Source organism: Panthera leo, chromosome C1, assembly GCF_018350215.1.
Source record: "Panthera leo isolate Ple1 chromosome C1, P.leo_Ple1_pat1.1, whole genome shotgun sequence".
In the NCBI taxonomy this organism is placed as follows: Eukaryota; Metazoa; Chordata; class Mammalia; order Carnivora; family Felidae; genus Panthera; species Panthera leo.
The window spans coordinates 100382282-100405596 of record NC_056686.1 but is presented as its reverse complement, the minus strand read 5'-3'; the positions used below and the strand labels follow the sequence as shown (position 1 = coordinate 100405596).

The following is a 23315-nucleotide window of genomic DNA, read 5'->3' as shown; positions in this document are numbered from 1 at the left end:
CATTCAGTAGTTCCCCATTTTCACTCTAAAACAAGGACACTAATTAAAAAATGTCTACTCACCTCTTCTGGGTACTATTCTCATCTTTTACCAACTCAAAATCCCAGAACTTGACAGATTTATCTGCACCACCTGTCACAAAGCCACGCTGAAAATCAAATGACATTGCAATTAAAAAATATTTTGTTACGGAAACTTTGATAAGACGACATCAAAATAGCATAAAAGACCATTTGTATTTAATGGCATGGGAGAAGAATGAAGAAAAATGTAGTTTCCCTAACCCTTCTCCTTGCTCTTTTGGGGCGGCAGCCACAGATCTTATTTGTAAATTCCTAGCAGGAGCTAATGTAGACAGTAGCTAGGGGAAAGTTCTAGCTATACTTTCGTTCAGCATCAGGAGGACTCTGAACACTGTAGGGTCTTTTGCTCCACCTAAGAAAGCACCAGTCAAAAGAAGTTGCTGCTAATAAAATGGTTTGACAAATATACACAGACTAGATCATCTAAAAAGTTCATTCAAAGTATTTCTCAGAAGGGTATAAATTTATTCTTGCAATGTCTCTGCGTAAAATACATTTGAAATTGTTTTCTAGTATCAAGAAAATCAGTCCCATCGCATTGTAGTGTTAAACTCTATAGAACATGGGTCAGAAAGCTAGATCGCAAGTGTTTATTCTGCCATTTGAGATTTGTAACATAGGAAACAACCTTACAAGGACCCTTGTGATGCTGAAATGACCAAGACTATCTAGCTTCTAAAACCATTATGAAAGAATAAAGGGTAAGATGGATATAAAAATACTTTGAGAGGGGCAACTGGGTGGCTCAGTCAGTTAAGCGTCCAACTTCAGCTCAGGTCATGATCTCAGGGTTCGTGAGTTCGAGCCCTGCATCAGGCTTTGTGCTGACAGCTCAGAGCCTGGAACCTGCTTTGGATTCTGTGTCTCCCTCTCTCTCTCTGCCCCTCCCCCACTCATTCTCTGCTCTCTCTCAAAAATAAATAAATGTTAAAAAAAATAATAAAAATACTTCGAGAGATAGAATCCTAGATGTTACTACTATTTAAACTTTAAATGCTGTTTTATTCTGACCACAGACGACGTAACCTGTTCTAACTTCCAGATTCCGTTTTTTCCAAAAACAGCTACTTTCAGTAGATGGTTTGCCACTATTGAGAAGGTTCAAGTGAATGGGCCACAAGCTCTTATTAAAGTATTGTCAAAAAACATCTCAAAATGCTGACCAACAGCACCATTACTAGAATAAGCATACAGTTCTCCAAGGTGACCCCTCACAAGGGAAGCACCCTGTTACTGACTTGAAAGGGCTGATACATTTGCTACAAACACTAGACTTCTAGCCTCGTGGATGTAGGGACTGAAAGGAGAAACAGAAAGTCTACTGCATCCTCTGCACTTTGTTGCCCAAGGAAATAGTTCCTTTTAGGAAGCAGCACAAAGCACTGGTAAAAATCATGAGGCCAAGTAATCTGATGTCATGCAGCTGAACGAGAATTCACTTGCTACGACAGCTATCCGTATTATCAGGCACATGATATGCCACCACGTAGAAAATCTCATGATTAGACAAAAAGTTGGCTTTCTTTAAAGATATCCTGAAGAATCTTTGGCAGGCAGCAGAAAACGCTGATGCAAACAACGGGAAAGGCAGCTAGTGTACTGAAGTCCGGATCCAAATGTCTGGCTTAGTTACCTGATCTGGAGAGAGAGACAAGGACCACAGAGCTCCATCGTGTGCATCTACTGTCTCCAGCAGATTTCCTGAGGCCAGGTCATAAAGCTGCAGCTTACCTGTCTGTGGAAGACAAAAATGAGCACAGCTCCAATGAGCACACCCATACCCTCTAAGATTCATGCCTACACAATTCAGATGTGGCCAACTGCTTGTGAATGGAGCGCACGTTTCGTGTGGTTAGTGAGGCCGCCGATGCGCCGAGCAGTCTCTGGCAGGGTTGCTCTGCTGCCCAATGACAGAGCCTGCGGCCTCACAGTACTGGGCTCGTCACTTTCACTGATCCCTCAACTTCAGAAGGGCAACAGCATGGCCAGAGGCAAACCAGGAGAAACACAGCAGAAAATGCTCCTAAAAACCTTTCGAGTTAAAGCAATTTTAAATGGTATCTGGCTTAACCAACATTTCTCCATCTAGTTTTGGTTTCCTCCTCTCCAGTACACTGACAGTGAGAAACAGAAATCTACCTACAATGCTAGGGAGGGCAATGGACTTAAAAATAAACTGCAAACGCTTAGAAAACAATGAGACACACTTCCTGTTTAGTAATTGGGATATGCCACGGTCACAATACCAAGCGAGGAACACACACAGCGGCAAAGCCTGCTCTATGATGGGCTTCTGCAGGGGAAGGGGGGTGCGGAGAGCATAAGGTGGAAGGACTGGGGTCCCAGGGCTGACTACTGCTGAATTCACCTCCAAGAGCCCATTTTCTCATCTGCAAAATGGGGCTTATAGCAGCAACCTCTCTAAGCTGCTGTGGGCGTTAAATAAGATCACGTACGTTAAATGATCAGAGACTGGGCTGGGATGTGGGGACTGCACTTTAGTCATACAGGTAGGTGGACCTGGAAGGTACTCACAACATGTTTTCCTAACAAAAACAATACAGGGACGTTTGTTGAAAGAATGAATGAAAGATGAGAGAAACTTTTAATTGGCACTTAATGTCCATTCCAACACTGACCCTAAAATCTCTCTAGCTTATTTTACACTTTCAGCTGGGCAAAAAATACCCATTGTGATACACAGGATTTCTAATTAAGTGATCACGTGCACACAGCACTGGTTTAGGGGGATAACGATGACAAATAACTTGCAAAGCACGTTTTAAAGTATTCCATGACCTTATTCTCCCTGTGCCTCTACTACCAGCTCTTAGTCATTAGTTATTTGCTGTGAGTCAGTTTCTGTGCTAAGTGCTTTACCTACTGTGACGTAGGTTATTCACCCCATTTTACATGAGAAAACCAAGGCTTACAGGAGTAGGTAATGTCCAAAGTTCTCACAGCTAGCCAAGTGGAAAATCTAGCACTCAGACGTAGGCCCATCTAGTGCAAAAGCCACTGTCAAAAAACAAGTGTCACCATCCTATTATACTGATAAGGAAACACACTAAGAGAAGTTTGGTGACCTTGGGGGAGAATCTGAACCCAAATCTGTGTCTGCTCATTCCTGCATGTCTATCTTCCAATCTGATTAGCAACTGGGAATGAGGACTAGTCAGTCTGTCTCCATTGAATGCTTCCAATCTGCCAAGCATGACACTAAGTACTTTGTATATTTTATCATTAGTCTTCTTAAAACAACTACGTAGGTGCTCATAAAAAGATGCGTGAAAGGCCGATCACCAAAACATGGACAGTGATCTCAAGGTCGTGATTGTAATTTTATTACTCATAAGGTTTGATTTTTTTATAAAATAAAGAACCTACAACTAAAAAGAAAACCCCTCAAAAAAAAAAAGGGGAACCGACTACCAACCTTCACATATCATCCAGCTCTAATACATTTCTAATACATTCCTGTTTTGTGCAAAAACAGGAGCCAGAATTCTTCAACAACTTTAAGAATATCGAGAAGAGCCTCCAGAGTGCGAGAAGTCTGTTTACCTTTGTTCCTATGACCACCTGCCTGTCACCAGGTACGAAGAACGAGCAAAGCGCGTATTCACAGGTCATGGTGCGAATGCACTGTAGCGTGGCCCTGTGGGAAAGAAGGAATAAAGAACTCACACATTAAGAAACCTGCCTCCCCATCTTAGAGGTCAATGCGTACGTTCAATACACACCTAGCCACAGACTTTGGCTCAAACCTAATTATAGTCAAGAGAGAAAAAAATTACATGGCACCTAACTTTATTTTTTGTGTAGGGGCCTCCTAATCCTAAAGAACAGAGATTATGTAACAGCAGGGCATAAAAAAGCATGTGCTGGGCTCAACGGAGCCCGCTGTGCCACCATAAAGACGTGAGCCCAGAGGATTATAGGCTGAATTAGCATATTAATATCTCTGCAAGTAAAGTTCATTTTATTGGACCATAAGCATTCATCCACTCAACAGATAAACATCAAATGCCCACTTCAATCAACAACTTACTGAATGCCAAATGCTATTCTAGGTGCTGGCAATATAACAGTGTGTTGAACAGAAAAGAGGTCCTGAACCTCATAAACCCGAACATTCTTTAGGAACGAGGCAGCCACATGCTGGCCTATCCAGTGCTGGCAGGTGTCCCGGAGAAACCATGCTGGTCAGAAGGGAGGAGGAGGGCGTCCTGGTCGAGGGCAGGACTGTCATTTGGTGAGAAGACAGGGAGAAAGCCTGTATCTAATGGGGAAGATGGTTCCAGGCACAAAGACCAGGAGCACAACCGCCACCACAGGGGCACGTTCTTGCTGGGTTTAGGGGATGACAACAGGCCAGCAAGCTCTAGGGCAGCAGAACGGGAGTGGAGTCAGAGGGGAGGTTTGTGAGCACTCTGGTGGCTGTGTGGAGAGACCGAAGAGGGTGAGGCACACGGCAGGGAGACCCGTCAGGAAGCTATCACGACAACCCCGGGGAGGAAGGACAGCGGATGGGGCTGGTGGCGGCCACACAGGTGATAACATGTGGTCAGATGCGGGCCATGTCCTGACAGTAGAGCTGACAGGACCCGCTAGTGAACGGGGCCGGGGATGGGGGAACGGCCCTGAGCAGATGGGTAGGCTGTCAGAGAAACAGGATCACAAGCATGGTTTGGGACATAAAACCTTGACATGCCCAATTAGACATCCACCTTACTTAAATGTAAGGGTCTGCTGTTCAGGGAGAAGCTAAAGCTAGAGAAACATTTATGCATGGTGAGTGCAGAGAAAGCAGCGTAAAGTGACTGTAGACCGAGAAAAGGTCCAAAGACTCTGCCCTGGAAGCAGTCAGACACTTGGAGGTCAGAAAGGTAAGAAGGACCCGGCACAGACAGAGGGAACAGCCAGCAGAGGAAGAGGAAGTAATGAGAGTCCAAGGAAGTTATCAATTCAAGGAGAGAGTGTCACATGAAGGTCTTAGGTCACAGGATTCAGAAACATGAAGATCAGCGATGAGGTGACAAGAGCTGCTGTGGCGAGACAGTGGGGAAAGGCCTAATGGAGAATGGAGACAGAATGGAGAAAAGAAACCAGAGGATGGGCTGGCTCTGGAGAGACTGAGCAGGAAACGGGGCATTACTTTTGAGACGGGAGATATTAGAGCATATCTGTAGGCTGAGGGGAACGATCCAGTAGAGCAGGCACGTTACAGGTGGAGGAGGAGGACCAGCGCTCGCAGGGAGCAGAGGAAGAACCTCAGGTACACGTCGTGGGGAACTCTGGTTAGGAGCACCACCATGGTAACAGGAGGGAAGACGGATTATGTGGGTGTAGATGCAGCCTAGTTGGCAGATATGCTGGGAGCACGTGAACGTTTTCTAGGATTCCGTTTTTTTAGTGAACTAGGAAGCAAGCTCACTAGCTTATAGGTGCTAGGGGTGTCTGGGGTTTGAGGAGACAACAGGTATAGAATAGTCATCTAGGAAAGTCAGGAATGAGAAATTGCAGTCAAAATACTGGGCAGCACTAACAGCCTATTAGAACTGAAGGAACAGGCAGCACGTTTGTGCATTTTCCTCGAGCCAAGTACAGCGACAAGCTTCACACATGGAATAAGCTTGCATTTTTTGGGCACCAAATTTAAAAAGGCAACTTTTCCCACTCTAAACTCCACACGCCTACAGTTAAGATACGTTCTGAGGGAACTGTAGGTAGGGCCTGAAGAGACTAACAACCAACCATCAAGAGTACTCAAGTCTGGGGGGCCTGGATGGCTCAGTCAGTTGAGCGTCCGAGTCTTGATCTTGGCTCAGGTCACGATCTCATGGTTCGTAAGATCAAGCCCCATGTCAGGCTCTGTGCTGCTCTGTCTCTCTCTCTCTCTCAAAATACATAACTAAACTTAAAAACAAAGCGTACTTAAACCTAATTCACGGGGAAAATCACACGACTGGATAAAGCTATGGAGAGCACCAGTTCACAAACCTGTTCCATATCTTCACGGACTCCGCCGCCGCTGAAAGGATAGCAATGTTGTCTGAGCTGAAAGACAGAGTCCGCACATCGCTGCGATGACCCCCGATGGTGATTCTGCTCGTCCTCACAGCCTGAGGAGCAGGTGCAGATGGGCTCAGCGAATAGGACTCCACCAAGTTGTTCTGCAGTAGGAAGACCGCCTTCAACTCTCCTTGAGGCGAGTGAATCAAGTCAAAGGATCTGCATGAGAAAATAATTCATAAATGTTCTAGCTACCATCTTCGCTCACAAGGTGAACGTTTTCTAGTAGAACGGCTTCACCGTGTCCTCAACCTAAGACATTTGAGCAACTGTAAAGAATTTTACAAAAAGTGCTCTGAGAATTGGACAGTCATTGAGCATAGGCTGTTAAGTCAAAGAAACCTGGGCTCAGATACTGAATCCGACATATAACTTGCTTTTGTGTGTATAATCTTTTAAGTGACCATAAATCCTTTTGGAACATAGGGTACATGTTTTTCTTTCTAAATAGCAGCAGGAAAGAAGACTAAACAAATAGAAAAGGTTATTCTAATAAAACAAATATGAGATGATGAATAATTGGCCCATGCTGAGGGCAGATATCCCATGATCACTGTCTCCAAATATATAATTCCTCTAGGCTGCTTACAAATAGCATAAAAAAGCTAATACAACTTTGTAGCACAATATTTCTATAATGCTACTTTCAAGTACTTCAGATACTTTATTTTTACTCACTTGATTTTGGCAGAAGTTTTGATATTAGTCACCCGTTGGATTTCATCTTGCAGAGTCATTTCAACATTGACTTCAAGGTCTTCCTCCTCCCCTTTGGAAGAATTTAATCTAGAGAGGGGGGAAAAAGACTATCATGCTACTACTTTTCTAGAAGAATCTTTGCAATTACTTGAGTCAAGTTCTGTGTGATCCTGGGAGTCACTTAACCACAGGATTACCGTGAGAATTAGACAACACAGTGTATGCAGAAGTGCTTTGTAAACTACAGTGTCATAAATACAAAGTTTTATTCCATTTAACAGGTACCCTCAATAAATGGATTCTGAAGGCAACGGCCCATAAAATTTCCCAGGCCAAGTCTTTGTAATTCAAACTATCCCAATGATATGTTTCTAGTAAACTTTCTTTACTTCAGAACTTTTTACAAGATCCACTAACCTGTACCTATCAATCTAACAATGTCAGATAAACCAGAGGTCTCAAAAAATTTGCCAAGTCAGGTGTCTTTTCCTTTGAGCCTTGCTAAATTTCAACCATTGAGGAAACAGTTACTGTGGTTATTATAACAACCTATTCCAAGGTTATTTTGCCCCCAAATGTCATTGCTACAGTCTTTCTCCTCATGACCTCCACTGTTAGCATTATGCAACCCAGCTTCGTTCTGTACGGGCTGCTGTCACTGAAGACACCTGCCAGCCTGAGAACAAAATCATTTACAAGCTATTTTTACGAAATCTGTACAGCTTTTGTAGTTCTGTATGGCTCTGAGCTCAAGACTCAGGAATGTACTATGAAGTTGTACCGTGGAGCAGAAATTTAAAATTTGGACTATCAGTGCTACACAAAATCTTCTCTAGCTTTTAACAGTAATCGCTAGCAGGGTAATCACTTCCTTAAAGAAGTTTTTCTATCAGGGCTATGTGGCCCACCCAAGATATTTTATTAGTAGTACGTATTTTTAAAAAAACTAACTTTGCTTTCTTTCTAGCTTTTTTCATCTTCTTATCCATTTTCTTCTGAACTTCCGTTTTGGAAAGGATGCAGAACACTTCTAGCACAGAATCGGTTCCCTAGAAAGGTGAAAGTTGACGTGAGTCCAGGAAAGGCAATTTGTAATGTAGCTTTTTCTCACTAAGACCTAAACAAGAATGTTCCTTCAGGGCTTCCTGGTTGTATTAGCTGGGACAATTCCCTCTCTCTGGGATTGTTGGTTCGTGTGTAAAGTGGGAATACCGCTTCCTATCACAGCATTGCTCTCAAGACCAAAGAGGAAGCTAATGCCATTAAACTGCTTAGAAAGCACACACTAATGTTCGCTAACGATAAGGACCATCACATTAACCATAACTGTGTTATGCTAATAGAAGCTAGGGATCCTAAGTCTACACAGCAGCACATACAGAACTGTTAACACGACTGGGGGAAACGCAGTCTCTGCACTGAATGTGAAACAAGCACGGTCTCTGAGAGGGAACAGCCCATCCCTATTGTTTTCTCTGACGACTGGTACTCACGTGGCAAGCTAGAATCCTGCCCGTCCTGTCTACGGCAAGGTTCACGACTCTGTCCCTGCCCTCCCGCATGATGGAACCAGCTTTTCTGCACGTAAGGATGCGCTACGGAAGAAGCAAAGGAGAAGGTGAAGGTTAAATGTAAGTTCTGTCAAACCTCTGAAAAGATACGATTCTAAGAAATGCGGGTGACAAAGGTATTTCCTAAAATGATGAGAACTGCAAATTTTTAAATTAAAAAATCTCCAATTCTCATTGTTCCTACGACTCAATTCAAATGAAGCTGAGAAACAAAAAGAAAAAAGAATTACGTCCTCAGGAGTTTCATCTGTCTCCGGGGTACCATCCCGAGGCTCAGGTGTATCCTGTATCCCAGGGGGAGACCCTCTGCTTTTCTTGGGCTCTGGTTCTTCTAGGTCATCCATCTGTTTTATAAAAATAGGAAAATAAAAGCTGAAATAATGTGTCCCAGCCCTAATGACTTAGAAACCTATCCTCATGGCCACCGGTAACTTCCATTTAGGGTTCTCTTTGATCAAACCTCTTCAATGGTAGGACGTTTACTAGAGTATTTTAAAAACTGACTATAGCAAATGCAAACAAAAGTGTTCACTATCCTATCTCCAATAACTTTCTGAAATGTATGGACTATAGCTAATAAGTTATTAACTTAATCTAAGATAAAAAAAAAAAAAGGTGACTGACTTTTCATTAACTTTAAAACCTTCTTAGGTAAAAGAGCTACCACCATATTGTGGAGGAAAGATTCAAGTCTGGAATTGAGAACGACAGAGGCAATAAAACCTACAGAGGTTATATGTTCTCCTTTAAAGAAGCAACGATACAGCCTAGACTACTGCAGTAGAACCCACCAGAACAGCTACTGAACACAACACTCCACACCTAACTCCAGCTAAATTTGAGGTCCATAAACTTTTTTCCACACAAAATCTTTACGGATCTGAGAAAGTAACAGATCTTCTCAGAATATATTTTTATAAACACATGGAAATTTTACACAGATTTTTGTCCGAGGGGAAAGGGCCACACATATTCTTAAGTCCACCCACGGACACCCAAAGGTCCAGGAATTTTGTGCTAAGAGTTCCACAAAGTAAAAGATTAGCATTACCAGAAGGTGTAACCCTAAAATTATCCTTCTTCAAACTCAAATGAATGAGGGCAATGGCACTAATAATGAAGAAAAAAAATATCTGTTTAGGAGTTGGAAGTTATCAGTGATAGAATTCCTTCTAGTACAATGAGAAGAACTCAATGATTACATCTGATTCTAAATTCGATGAGCCCATGAAGCAGGGGCTTTAGCAGGGCTGCTAAAACACAGCGCTGCCCATAATCAGAAAAGCAATTACCTCCTGTAGGTAGGCTATGTCCCACGCCCTCAGCTCACTGTCGGAAGACCCAGTGATGAGTCGCTTTTCTTCTGACACGAGAACCAACCCCCACACCTACAGGGTATAAAAAGATCAAACAGGATTTTTAAGACATTCCAGGATACATGATGTGGCATTCCAAAAGTCTAAGTATACTATCTGTAGCGAAATCCCTTTGGAATTTACAAAGCTAATATTAGGTAACCTTTTCAAAATACTGAAAGAAATTCTAACCTTTGGAAAGAAAAAGTGGTCTGTGGTAGAACAGAAGTTTCTCTGTAATTTCCTACCCTTAAATTTACATAATGGCTGTTCAGCACAAATCGATCTAACTAGAATCCACTCAAAGGACGATTTTAAGTCTGGTACTTCTTTGTTTCAGCAGTGCCTTGCAAATAAAAGGTACCCCCATTGATGTCTACTGTATAATTTTCAGCCTCAAACATCTAAGAACAGTATTGTTGCGAGTCAACAAAGAATCTAGTTTGCTTTTCATCATCATTAATTCCAGGTATGTTTTTGAAAGCCTGGTGAGAACAAAACATGGAGGAGGATACAACGATCTAAAATACTCCCTGCTCTTCACTGAAAATATGTATGTTCAAGTGACTCTTAAAATGGCCACGTTTGCTGTTTACGTGTCACCGGACCAGGCACTGTACAGTGTCATTAAACCCCCCTACAATCATAAAGGTGGACACATTACTTAGAAGCAATGAAACTCCTATTCGTGGGTTAAAAACCTATCCAAGGCCAATCTTTACTAAATCCCGAAGCAGCTGTATCTGCTCCCACGGCCGGCACTTCCTCCACCGCACCAACCTCTCTGTCTCTCAGGACAGCATGCAAGGATTACTGGGAGTAGTAAAAACAAAGCAGGAGAGAACACCATCTTTTCTTTCTGCCTTGCCATTCTTTCCCTGGGCCCGTGACCCTACATGTACCTCAGTTCGGTGGCCAACCATTGTTTTAAAGCAGTGCTGGGTGTCAAGGTCCCACCATTTCACCAGGGTATCTTTCCCACTAAAAAAAGAAACGAGAAAAATTTTATGAGGAAAAATCAGTAAACAGGACATCAAGGACTCATTTGTTGCCTTCAAAAAAATACACACAGCAACATGTCTAATGCTACTACTCCTCCTTTTTTTAAAAAAAAATTTTTTTTAATGTTTGTTTATTTTTGAGACAGAGAGAGACAGAGCATGAACAGGGGAGGGTCAGAGAGAGGGAGACACAGAATCCGAAGCAGGCTTCAGGCTCTGAGCTATTAGCACAGAGCCTGACATGGGGCATGAACCCACGGACCATGAGATCATGACCTGAGCCAAGGTTGGATGCTCAACCCACTGAGCCACCCAGGCGCCCCTACTCCTTTTTTTAAGGAGGAAAAAATCCTAACTCCATGTGGCTATTAGGTACAAAATACCACAATGCACCTGAGAGCACAAAAATAACCTTGAATTCAGAGTGATAAGGCACATATCACCTGTGTGATGGACCTGTGGCCCCCCATTTCGAGCATGGCAGCATCAACCTTTTCCTTCTGTCAGCTGTCTGACACAGAAATACCTCGGATCTCTTCTGCTCCCCCATCTCCTGCTTCCAGCTGGTCTCTATGCCGCCTCTGTGAGGCCTTCACTCCTTCGAATTCATTTCTGTACACAAGCCTGAATTTCAGTTCTACTGCCTGAATTATTTTCATAGCTTTTCATCTGATCTCTTTGTCCGTTCCCGTTCCTTCATTACATCCAATAAACTACTATCAGATAATCACAACTTTTTAAACTTACACTAGCTCCAGGTTCTCTATAGAATCAAAATCAAATTCTTCAGCACCATTTTCAAAACCTCTCGTTAATTGGCTTCTGAGTCTCCCTGCCAATGAGCTTTACTCCTCCTGCCTCAAACACCTCTTCCCTGCTTCTTCACTAATATAAATCCAATATAATTCTCCTTCATGACCAAACTGGAAAAAACCAAAAGACAAAAAACCCAATTTACGAAGTCTTTCGTATAAAATCCCACCTCACTGTGTTATTTCCTTTTTTTTTTTAACAGTTGACCCCTGTACAATGAGGGAGCTAGGGGGCACCGGCTCCCTCACCCCAGTGGAGTCAAAAATCAACATACAACTTTGACTCCCCCAAAACACTACTCACATACAGCCTACTGTTGACCAATAACATAAACAGCTGCTTAACGCTTATGTTGTATGTAATATGCATTCTCACAACAAAGCTAGAGAAAAGAAAACGTTAAGAAATCATAAGAGAAAACACATTTACAGTACTCCATTTATTGGAAACAACACACGGATAAGTGGACCGGCCCAATTCAAATCTGTTGTTCAAGGGTCAACTGTTCACTGAGCTATAAAGGGTACAATTCTAGTGGAACCTTAGTCGTTCTCTCATAGAACTTGTGTTATCTAACAAGACACACCAACGTGCCATCCCACAGGAACTAACCCACCAACGGTATGCCATTCAGTGCTCCCTCACAACTGCTTCTGAGTCATTACTAAAGTTCTTCTAGTTACTGCTGGCAAACCTTAGGATCCCAAACTTCCCTGGGTGGCCATTCCTCAGGACCAATAATTATTATAGAAGGTTGAGCCATACGAAATGGCGGATATCATGTTTGACCTACACAAACGGAAATTTCAAATGGCTCAACCTTAGAGACGTTCAGAAGGGTTACGTGTAGAGCACGTCTGTTCTCAAAAGGCAGGCAGGAATTCAAGCACTTGGTATTTACACCAGCCCACTGCTCCACATTCTGCTTTCCTGACTTTCTAGGGATCCAGAAAGCAGACAGCTCAGTCTATGAAAGGCATGTCAAGGTTTAAGGAACACGGAAAAGCTAATGCCAGGGGATAACAATAACAAATCAGAAAAGATACTTTAAAAATGCTAGAAACAACTCTGGATAGCTTCTATGATACCACTGGGGAAAAGAGGGAAGGACAGAGGAATGCAGAGGGCAAAGGAGGAAGCGAGCACATGAGCCTGAGGAGAGTGCAGAGAAATGAGGAAGGAATGAGGCACGTTTCCTCTTTGAAACCCTCTCTGATGCATTCACATAGGAAAGAACTGGAAACGAAACTGTTATTTCTTTACCTAGTAACTAGTAGATTCTTTTCTCGTAGAAACAATGCTTGTGTCACGGCGTCCTTGTGCCCCTTCAGACGGTAGAGGCCACTTTCATTGATCACATCCCATACGATAGTATCTGTGTCCTAAAGGGATCAGATAATACAGAAGAATTTTCTTTACCACAGTGCCTTGAGAAACAATAGGATGTAGTATTTTTACTGCAAAGGTGATATAACAGAAAACTGTAGAAAATCTGGAAACACATACAAAAAAGTACAGAGGGAATAAACACCAGTTAATTCCACCACCCAGATGTAACCACTGTGGCAGGTATGCAGTTTTATAATGTTCCAATCCAACATCCAGGTTATTTTTAGAAAACTGGGATCATGTTATTGGTAACATTTTATAACCCCCCCCAACTTTTTTCACTTAAAATATTTCCATTTTTCCACATCCCTCCAGACTGTTCTCGTTTTCAATGATCATATAATAATCAATCCTAAGGATATACCATAACCCATTTAAAATTTTTTGTTTTAACCACTTAGGTAGTTCCCAAATTTCTATCATAAATATGTGGAAATGAACATTCTTGCACAGAAATCTTTGTATATACCTCAGATCAGAATACTAAAAAGGGAAATTCTTGGGTTAAAAGGTATTATTTTTCAAGTTTGCAATTCATCACGACAAGGCGATCTCTTTAACTTGCACCAATCTGTAGGTCCACCAGGGATATGAATGACAAGGCCAGTTTTCCCATCCCTTTGGCTCTGGATATTATTAGCTTCTCAAAAACCACTGCCAACTTCAGAAGTTAAAAACGCTGTCTCAGTATTTATTGGATTTGCATTTCTGAATACTCACAAGAAATTCTGCACATGCTCTACAGTGATTGCCGGCCGTTTGTACCTCTCTCGAACTGCTAGGTCACGTCTTTCATCCTCCTTAGGGTCTTACCTTTGGCTCGTTTGTAAAGTTATTATGAGATGAACGCTATTAATCCTTCCTATACTGAAAATATTAAATACGTCCCCTTTTTCAATGTCTTTTAACTTTTTTTCCAGTTTCATTGAGAAATAACAATCATACATCACTGGATAAACTTGAGGTGCATGTACACCATGACAGCAACAGGTTCAGCTAACACCCATCTTCTCGTACAAATACAACAAAAAGCAAAGAAGATAAAAGGAAAAAAAATTTCTCCCTGTGAGAACTCAGGATTTACTCTCAATAAGTTTCCTATTTTTTTTTAATGTACAAACGCTTTAAATCTAAATATTCAAATCTATTGATCTTTTCCTTTGTAATTTCTTTCTTTACTGACATGCTTAAAGTCCCTTTCTACCTTAGTAGCAGATACTTACTTCCAGTGTATCTTCTAGTGTACTTAAAATATCACTCTTTACTATTTAAGTTTCTAATCTGTGACTCATTTTGCATATGGCATAAAGTAAAGCTTTAATTCAAAACTTCCCCCTACATACTGAGCCAATTGCCTATACTATTTCGTGAGTAATTCATCATTTTTATACACACCAGAAACATTATCTTTAAAATATACTAATTAGAAACATGAGAGTGGATTTGAGTCTGGGATTCCCATTTGGTTGCAATAATCTACCTATTTTTGTATTGATGCCAGATTAACACATTTTAAATTATGACTTCATAATGCATTTAGTATCTGAAACCTCCTAAAAATATCTAACTCTGAAAACAAACAAACAAACCTGAAGCCCTGTTTTATTATTCAACTTTCCCAAATTTCTGGTGTTTTTGATTCATTTGTTTTCCATTCATGCTTTAAATAATTTGGTCATGTTCTCAAAAAACAAAAACTTGTGAGATATTTAAATTGCTTTATCTGTATAAGTGAACTGGAAAAAACTAGCATCTTTGTCTTCCCATTCAACATGGTTTGTATCTCTATTCAAGTCTTCTGTTACATTCTTCAGTATGGTTTCATAGTATTTTTCTGTTATTTAACCTACTGTTGTCAATGCAATCTTTTTTTTTAATTTTTTTTTTTTAACATTTAATCATTTTTGAAAGGCAGAGACAGAGCGCGAATGGGGGAGGGGCAGAGAGACAGGGAGACACAGAAACAGAAGCAGTCTCCAGGCTCCGAGCTGTCAGCACAGAGCCCGACGCAGGGCTTGAACTCACGGACCGCGAGATCATGACCTGAGCCGAAGTCGGCCGCTTAACCGACTGAGCCACCCAGGCGCCCCTGTCAATGCAATCTTTTATATTGCATCTTCTAAACTGAAGACTGTGGACTTTATTGGACTTAATGGCAAAGAATGACCCGTGTCTCTCCTTGACTCATCTGTTTTTCCCCTAGTGTACTGTTTTAAGTAGCACTTCCACAATGATGTTACATGATAGTTATCTGGGGCACCCTCATCTTGCTCCTATATTTAACAGGCTTTTGGGGCGCCTGGGTGTCTCAGTCGGTTAAGCGTCCGACTTCAGCTCAGGTCATGATCTCACGGTTTATGAGTTCCAGCCCCACGTCGGGCTCTGTGCTGACAGCTCAGAGCCTGGAGCCTACTTCGAATTCTGTGTCTCTCTCTCTCTCGCTGCCCCTCCCCCATTCACACTCTGTCCTGTCTCTCTCTCTCTCTCTCCAAAATAAACATTAAAAAGATTAAAAACAACACCAACAACACCAACAGGCTTTTATCAGAGAACGTGATAGGAAATAAAATGAACCACCCAATTCATACTCATCCTTCCCCCTTTATTTCCACCATCTATACTGTTCTGTACACCAAAAACCCACTGTTTCACCCATCAGTTTTTGTGAACAACCAGCTTCAACATAAGCCTTATAGTCCTTTACTAAATCAAAATCTGGGCACCTGATTCAAAGTCTCACCTTGGACCCAGAAGCCAGTCTGCCTCCTAGCTGATCATACTTCAGGGAAGTGATGGCTGCCTTGTGTCCATTGAAGGTCACATTTCCTTCCCCACTCAGGAGACTGAAGATTCGGATAGACCCATCCTCATAACCAACAGCTAAGTGCAGCCCATCTGGGGAGGGACACAAGCAAGTGACTTCTTGTTTAAGTCCCTGAAGGATGAGGATCTGCAATTGTAAGAATCATAAACGATGTACAGGAGTTAAACAGGTCATCAAAGGAAAAGTGTGGGAATAATCAGGGACAATAAAATTAAGAGCGTCAATAATTCCAGATCACTCTTATGAATGATAATAAAATTCGACAATTCATCTCAAGTTCTTTAATAGAGGAATTATTATTTGTGCTGGGCAATGAAACACTCAAGAAAGGGTAAAATTATATTCTCCGAAGCCCTACATTAGCATAATAATGTGCAAAAGTTTCCCAAGTGATAAATTACTAAATCCTTATCCTATGTTAACACCAAATGACTTTCCATATAGGGTTATTAAAACATCCTCACTTTAACTGAGCCCCATCTTAAAGAAGTCAATCTGTGTGCCACTAGAGTGCTGTATGGTTTATCCCCAAGAAACTCTGGGTGGCAACAAGCATCAAAGTATTAACCTCTTGGGAGTCACATTGTAAGTGGACAAGATCAAAACGCCTCAATTTGGTTTGGCAGAAGTGGTAGGTTTAGGGAACTCAGTCACAAAGTATCAAAACCTAGTTTAACAACCTCGGGCCTCATCTGTAGAAGTGAGAAAAAGACTCGATCAACATAGCTGAGTAATATTCCTTTTAAATGGCTAATATTTTATAACTGGTTGCGAGGCCAAGTAGAAGAACTTGAAAAATAAAGAACTGGCAGAGAAAACCAAACATGTCAGGAATAATGACAACTACTCACCTGGAAATACTACAAATAGATACCTAAGAGGTAAACTGCTGTTTGGTGTGGTTTTCAGAATTTAGTGCAGAAGAACATAATAGAACCTGTTACTTGCTACCTAGGCCCAAAGAAAGGCTTCTCTTCCAGGGGCACACACATACAAAAATCTCCCACTTCTGCCTCCCCATCCTCAAATACGTATAAATCAGTTATCAACCTCATTGATTTCTGGCTTACCTTCTCTCCTTTCCTTAAGTCCCAGATGAACACATGTTCGCAGGCTGGTACTGCCACATAGCGTCCTTTTTCACCACGAAGCGTTACAAAGACAATATTACCTTTTTGGCTGCCAATAAGACCAAAGACTGCACTGGCAACATAGCGGAGATACTGCTTCGTGAGCCCCATGTCGTAATGTCTGGTTCCACAAGTGAGGCAGCTGTGCATGCAAACAAAGAAAATTCAGTTCCTTGGGTGTCTGGGTTCTGTGAGGCCAGCAAACACCAACTGTTTATTGTGTGGTTAAAGCATGTAACTTGTGGCTTCTTCGCTTGTATTTACTCTGAATAAATCATTCACATAATACCTGGACATCTTCATTTTTTTATGTGCTGTTGACTCACGTGTAAGCCCTCATTCCTCAAGTTTCAAATTGGTCATCTCGTCGTGCCCACCTCACAAATAACCGACATATGGCCTCAAGGCAGCTCAACAATTCACTTCTGTTCATTCAACCGCCATCAAAGTTTTTACACTGAGATGGACAGAGGCTGAATATATTCACAGTAAACAATTACTATAATCCTACTACCTGGAGAAGTGCTATTTTAGATACTAGATACTAGAGATATGATGTTGAGTAAAAGAAAATCCTTAACTTCATGGCACATTATCCTGTAGCATAGTGGTTCTCAAACTCAGGTACATATCCAAATCACGAGAGGTCTTATGAAAACAGATTGCTGAGAGCCACATTCACCTTACCTCCCAGGGCCGATTTCTGTTTGTTTGTTTTTTTAAATTTTTTAATGTTTATTTATTTTTGAGAGACAAAGACACAGAGAGAGCAGGGGACAGACAGAGGGAAACACGGAATCCAAAGCAGGCTCCAGGGTCTGATATGTCAGCAGAGAGCCCAACGTGGGGCTCGAACCCATGAACCGTGAGACCATGTCCCGAGCCAAAGATGGACGCCCAACCGACTGAGCCACCCAGGTGCCCCTGAAACACTGGTTATTGACAAAAGATACAAGTGAAGAAGATAAGCCAAGCTTCTCTGGTCTTGATACAAAGTGAAAAGTGCCCCAAACACCTATGCATCTTAAAAAATACAACACCAAACAGAAATTACACCCTTTTTCTGGGAGCTGCGTTTTGTTGCTGGTTTCTACATTTGGTTTGACTCTACAGAAACTATTTCTGATTACACTCTCCTTCAGCCTAACTTAACAGAAAAATAATCAATGCCAGCTCTCTTTAATATTTTCTTTTAGTAATCACTTAGCGGTCTCATTTTTCCTCACCTAAGAACCAACAAAAGCCAGTTAAAAATCAAGAAAAGAATTATTAACAATGTGATAATGCTGTTAGCCCATGCCATTTGATCAATTCTTCCCCAATTCCTCTTATTTCTCCAGCCCCTTAACTAGAATTGGTCCTCTTGGTAGTCTTTGGCCATCTACCAATTCTTTCCACAGTATTTTCCTTGGAGACTTCATATAGGATGCCTGGGCCCAGGGACACCTACATCTCTATTCCTGTCCATATATGTGAATACAAATAACAGAGTTCCAAAAACTTATGAAATATTCCCATTCAATGACCTTGCAGCATCTCCTTGAACATATGTAAAACCAAACCTACCTTGCTTCCTGAACCCCTCATTTGTTCCTTTTTCTAAGACACACAACCCTCCCAGCCATTCAGGCTCAAAACCTTGTAGCAACCTTTGGCTCATTAATAAAAAAATATTATTATAGCAGCCAAGACTTAAAGGGCACTTATAAATAGCGATGTATTAAATGAATACACCTGAGTAAACATATGTGGTTGTTTAATGACAAATAGCAACTGAGTGAATTAAAAGGGTTAATACACGTAAGGCATTTAGAAAAGCATCTAAAGTATTGTAAATATACCTATAAAAAATTCTTCACAATAACCTTCAAAGTCGGTACTATTCTTACCCCCATTTTATGGACAAGGAAACTAAGCAAAGGGATGTAAGATACTTTCTGTTCCAGCTCTTTGCCACTGGGTTCCTATCAGGTTAGTTGGTTTCCTTCCTTGTCCTGCCACCTTGCTTTCTTCACGTTGTTCCTCTCACCTAGAAAAACGTGCATTGTCCACGACCTATTTTTTTAAACCGGTGTTATTCTCTGAGGCCCACTTCCTCCGAGGCTAGACCAATCCTCGCAGCCTTTTCAATTGCCTCCGTATTCAAACTACCTTCCATACAACTTGGCACTGGTCATTTGTGTCTCACGTGCACAGATCTCAACGCCTTTTAAAGAGAGGTCATGACCTAACCTTCCCCCGCACCCCTACCATCCCTGTTTCCAGGTATAGCCGCAGATCCCCAAAATACGTTGCTGCTATGATGCACTGAAGGGCTGGGACGTTGCGACAGACTTGTCAGACGTCCCCAACCCAAGTCTTCAGTCAGGACAGAGCGAGGGGGCTCCGCACACGGATCATGCTGCCTGAGCATCCTCTGGGGAGCCCCTGGACGCGCGGCACCTCTGCTACCGCAGGCGCCAGCCCCGGGCGATTGCAGGTGGCCTCCGGGGACGTCGGTAGGTTCGCAGTCGCTCAGGTTCCCCTCCACCCTAGCAACCGGCCGCAAACGGCCCCGCCTTATCTGGGGCTGGTGCCCCGAAGGCCTCAGCCAGGACCGCGAGGAACCGGGTCGGAACGCCTGGCGCCCACCTTACCCACCTGGGCCTCCACGAGGATCCGGGCCGCTTGGACCCGCCCACAGTACCCACCCCTTCCGGGTCCGCTCCGCGACCCACTTCCGCCCGGCATTCCTTTTGCCTTCGAGGAGGAAATGACGTGCGTGTGGGCTGTGGTTGGTGAGGGCCGGCCGGTAGCGGAAGCCGTGTTCGCCACTCAAAGCTCTTCCAGCTGGTCACTCCAGCCTCCTGGGACTTTGCCTCACCTGATCGCCGAGCTCCTGGCCAGGGGTGTCTGGGGATGCCGCTCGGCCGCTTTCTGCGAGGAGCTTAACCCGCCTCGCTGCCGCCCGGATGGGACCGCCGGAGTGCGGTGAGAGGCGGGACCCAGACCGGGGCCGGGGGGGAAAGCGGGGCGGAGCGGGCGGGGGGCGCGGCTGGAGGCGCTCGGACTCGGCCCCGGCTGGGGGTGCGGACGGAGAGGGTTAGTGCTGTCCGCCCTCTGGGAGAATGAGCCTGCCACTTCTTCCCCAGCGGTTGGTCGGGCTCTTCTGGCCCGCAGCACTGTCGGGGACAACTTATCGACAAGAAGACAGGGTAGGCAGACCTGGGTACCAGGGCCAGTGGTGCTGCAGTCACTGGGGAGGCACGCGCCCTGGATGCAGGTGAGATAGGGCGGCTGGGACCCCTGCAGGTTACAGCCCCACGGTCAAGTGTATGTTGCCGCGCGTGTGGACGGGGCGTTCCACAAACCGAGAGCAGGTCGAGTCAGGGCTGGATAGGCGCCGAGCCCAGGATGCTGAGTTGTCTGGATCCCCGCAGTCCCTGGAGTGACATTGGTCTGGCTTTGTGTTTCCGCTCCCTGGCCGCTTGAGGGGGAAGTGACCAGTGCTGACTCCTCCTTGCGTGGTAATCGAGGTTTAGGTACTCTGTCACCAAGTGGAAATTAGGCTTTCTGTCTTGCAGCTCTGTCCGCTTCTATTCTTGGGCTGCACAGAAATGTTCAGAAATGAGTTCTGATGTGTGTAGTTGTGGAAAATTAAAGCTAACAAAAAGCTCTACGATGGAAATAAGCCTTTGCCTTTGCTTATTTAACAAGATGTCTGCAGTCAACCTAGAAATGAGACATTTATCTAAATTATCTGATTATCTTCAGACGTTTCTGGAGTTCTTAACACATGTGCAGCTGGTCTTCCATATTCAAGAAAATTGCAATAGTAGCGATTGAGACTATAGATAGATGTAGCACTGTAGGTGTTTTGAAACAAGATTACTGTGGCTTGGATGAATGAGAAAGGAGGAAATTGTGGCAACAAACTACTATTTCAGTAAATGTTATGGGGAAGGGAGCATTTAGGTGGGTGTGTATAGTTAAAATCTCCTATAGGTGATATGCATTATATAATTAGAAAAAAATGTGTGCTTCAGTAGAAAACTGCATAATCTAGATTCTATCTAGAAAGCTATTCCAAGAAAGCTATTTTACAACTCTGTGAACTCTAGATAACTAATGTCAATACTGTATAATTTTTGTCTATAGACATGTAGATTTTGTCCTCTTAAAGATTCAGTGGAAGTTGTCTTCCTGTACGTTCATTTCAATATTCCTGATCAATATGTTCAATTTTGGAATTCCCTTCAATCTACCACCTGTCTGGTTTGCTTTTGAGTTAAATAAAATGTTGGATACCTACTCATTTTTATATTTGAATGAGTCATGATTTTACTTAAAATTTCTCTTAATATTCTATGAAATATGCGGAGGGACAATCACAAATGGAAAAAATAATTTTAATAAAAGTTGGGGTAAGAGCAGCTGTGATTGCCAAGATAATGCATTTTATGAAATTCCCAATTCATACAGTATTTAAAGAGAATAACCCTAATTTCTCATAAGTTTCACATTGTCCAATTTGTATTAATTGTATTAATACTAATAATTAAAACTTAGTAAAGTTCTTTATTTTTAAAAATGTTTTAATGTTCATTTATTTTTGAGAGAGAGAGAGACCCAGAGTGTAAGTGGGCAAGACCAGAGAGAGGGAGGGAGATGCAGAAACTGAAGCAGCCTCCAGGCTCCCAGCTGTCAGTACAGACACCAATGTGGGGCTCAAACTCACAAACCATTATATCATGACCTGAGCCAAGTCTGATGCTTAACCAACTGAGTCTTCCAGGCGCCCCTAGTTAAATGAAGTTCTTTTAATATGAAGGTGGTACTATGAACTCACCATTGGAGCATGTGCTTTCGGTGGTTTTGAATGATAATGTTAAATTTGACCTGGGCCATTGATACCACTTAGAAATATTTGTTAAACTGTATTTATTGTTGACATATCTTTATTGCCTTGGTTTGTTGTTCCACCTAAGTAACTTAAAAATAAAGTTATTTCTATTTGCATAGAATAATTCGTAAATATGATAGATTTGGTGTTGGGATGGAGGTACTCTAGATGAATATCTAATGTGCTCTGAAGTTTTAAATACCGAAATACAAGGCATAAGGAAGGGTAAATCTGTAATTTGTTTTGCTGTGTTTGCACAGTGAAAAGAGAGCTGGTGATTAATGGAGGTCAAAAGCATGGACCAGCTCTCTATGTACTTTTACCCAGGCCTGTCCAAACAATGTAAACATTTAAAAAAAAAAAAAAAGCAAACAGATTTAAAGTTCTTGTTTTTCTCTTTTAAATGATACCATTTTCTTTTTATCCAGACAAAAACCAGGTTATCTTGAGACAGTGATCTAGGCTATTCTGCCTGACCCTACCTAGTCTTGAACAATAAAAATCTAATCCCTCTAGCCAATACAATTATTCATATAAAGCTTTATTTAGAGCACTTCTTAAACTGAAGGATTGCAGATTTGTTTAAAAACAAATGAGGACTTAACCTAAACATTGACAATATTTGAAGAAATAGACATGCCACAGGGTAATGAGAATTGTTTATTCTCACTATGCATTTGAATCGTAAAGGATTTATCTTTAGGTCATCATTCATGAAGATATTGAAGGTAACCTTAAGATAGTATGGCTAAGGAAATAGATATGATCTATTCTAGAATCTTCTGTTTGTCTCCTGTAGACTTTTTGATCCTGGGACATAGAAGTCTTGCCTCAGGAGCCTTTTAGACTAAGGTTTAGTGTTTACTTATGAACCTGCGCAAAGTACAGAACTGATTAACTGAATTCACTGGAAGGTCTTGCTCCTTAATGTTAACCAGAATTTGGCTTTAACTACATAGCACTGTGTTGCCTTTCCCTCCTCCCTCACCTGAGCACTCTGTGTTCTGTCATTGGGATTCTTAATCAGACTCTGGGAACCTTCTCAAATTTATTTGCAAATCTTTCCTTATATCAGCTCATGTACTCACATTTTGGGTGGTGAAAAGGTCTTGATCTTTTTATGTGATTCCCAAAAGGGTCTGTGACACGAAAAATGTTAAGAACCCATATTCCTTAAGTATCAAGGATCAAATTTTCCTGCCTAGCTTGGCTTTGCTGCTCCATTTGCTTTATTGCCAAGGTGTGTGTGTTGGAGAAAAGGGGAGATTTAAATCTCTTTTTGATGAGAAATACCAATTTCTGTTTAGAGATGGAGGTGAAAAAGAATTTATTCTTTGTTAAATGCTATGACACTTTCTATAGAATGCCATTCAACTTTGAGAGCTCTGAAGCATGTTTACTGCTCATTTAGCACCCAATATCTTAAGGGGCACAATGACTTTTAAGATCTGGGAAGGAGGTCCAACAAATTATATGGATAAGATGTGATCGGA

At 42.2% G+C, this 23315-nt stretch overlaps 3 protein-coding genes across 5 annotated transcripts in view; 2 read left to right on the top strand and 1 right to left on the bottom strand.

Annotated features, from left to right (window-relative positions):
- The window catches only part of SPAG17 (sperm associated antigen 17), a 239608-nt gene extending 235915 nt beyond the window's left edge, over positions 1 to 3693 (top strand). The window contains exon 49 of the mRNA XM_042953607.1: positions 3580 to 3693. The gene's annotated coding sequence lies outside the window, so the exon portion shown is untranslated. The remainder of the gene's footprint in view (positions 1 to 3579) is intronic.
- WDR3 (WD repeat domain 3) overlaps positions 1 to 19632 on the bottom strand; it is a 31204-nt gene extending 11572 nt beyond the window's left edge. For both annotated transcript variants that reach the window (XM_042953614.1, XM_042953613.1), the window contains exons 1-14: positions 19581 to 19632; positions 16881 to 17082; positions 15727 to 15936; positions 12861 to 12979; positions 10686 to 10764; positions 9721 to 9816; positions 8659 to 8772; positions 8351 to 8452; positions 7809 to 7906; positions 6837 to 6944; positions 6087 to 6317; positions 3648 to 3741; positions 1717 to 1818; positions 63 to 148 (exon numbers count right to left, since the gene is read on the bottom strand). In XM_042953614.1, the coding sequence (XP_042809548.1) occupies positions 63 to 148; positions 1717 to 1818; positions 3648 to 3741; positions 6087 to 6317; positions 6837 to 6944; positions 7809 to 7906; positions 8351 to 8452; positions 8659 to 8772; positions 9721 to 9816; positions 10686 to 10764; positions 12861 to 12979; positions 15727 to 15936; positions 16881 to 17051 (1610 nt within the window). In that variant the 5' untranslated portion in view covers positions 17052 to 17082; positions 19581 to 19632. The remainder of the gene's footprint in view (positions 1 to 62; positions 149 to 1716; positions 1819 to 3647; positions 3742 to 6086; positions 6318 to 6836; positions 6945 to 7808; positions 7907 to 8350; positions 8453 to 8658; positions 8773 to 9720; positions 9817 to 10685; positions 10765 to 12860; positions 12980 to 15726; positions 15937 to 16880; positions 17083 to 19580) is intronic.
- Positions 19633 to 19711: 79 nt separating this feature from the next.
- Positions 19712 to 23315, top strand: part of GDAP2 (ganglioside induced differentiation associated protein 2) — a 62210-nt gene continuing 58606 nt past the window's right edge. Inside the window, exon 1 of one of the 2 annotated variants that reach the window (XM_042953604.1) lies at positions 19712 to 19910. The gene's annotated coding sequence lies outside the window, so the exon portion shown is untranslated. Of the gene's footprint in view, positions 19911 to 19991; positions 20203 to 23315 lie in introns of those variants that run through there. The other variant, XM_042953605.1, reaches the window with a different exon arrangement.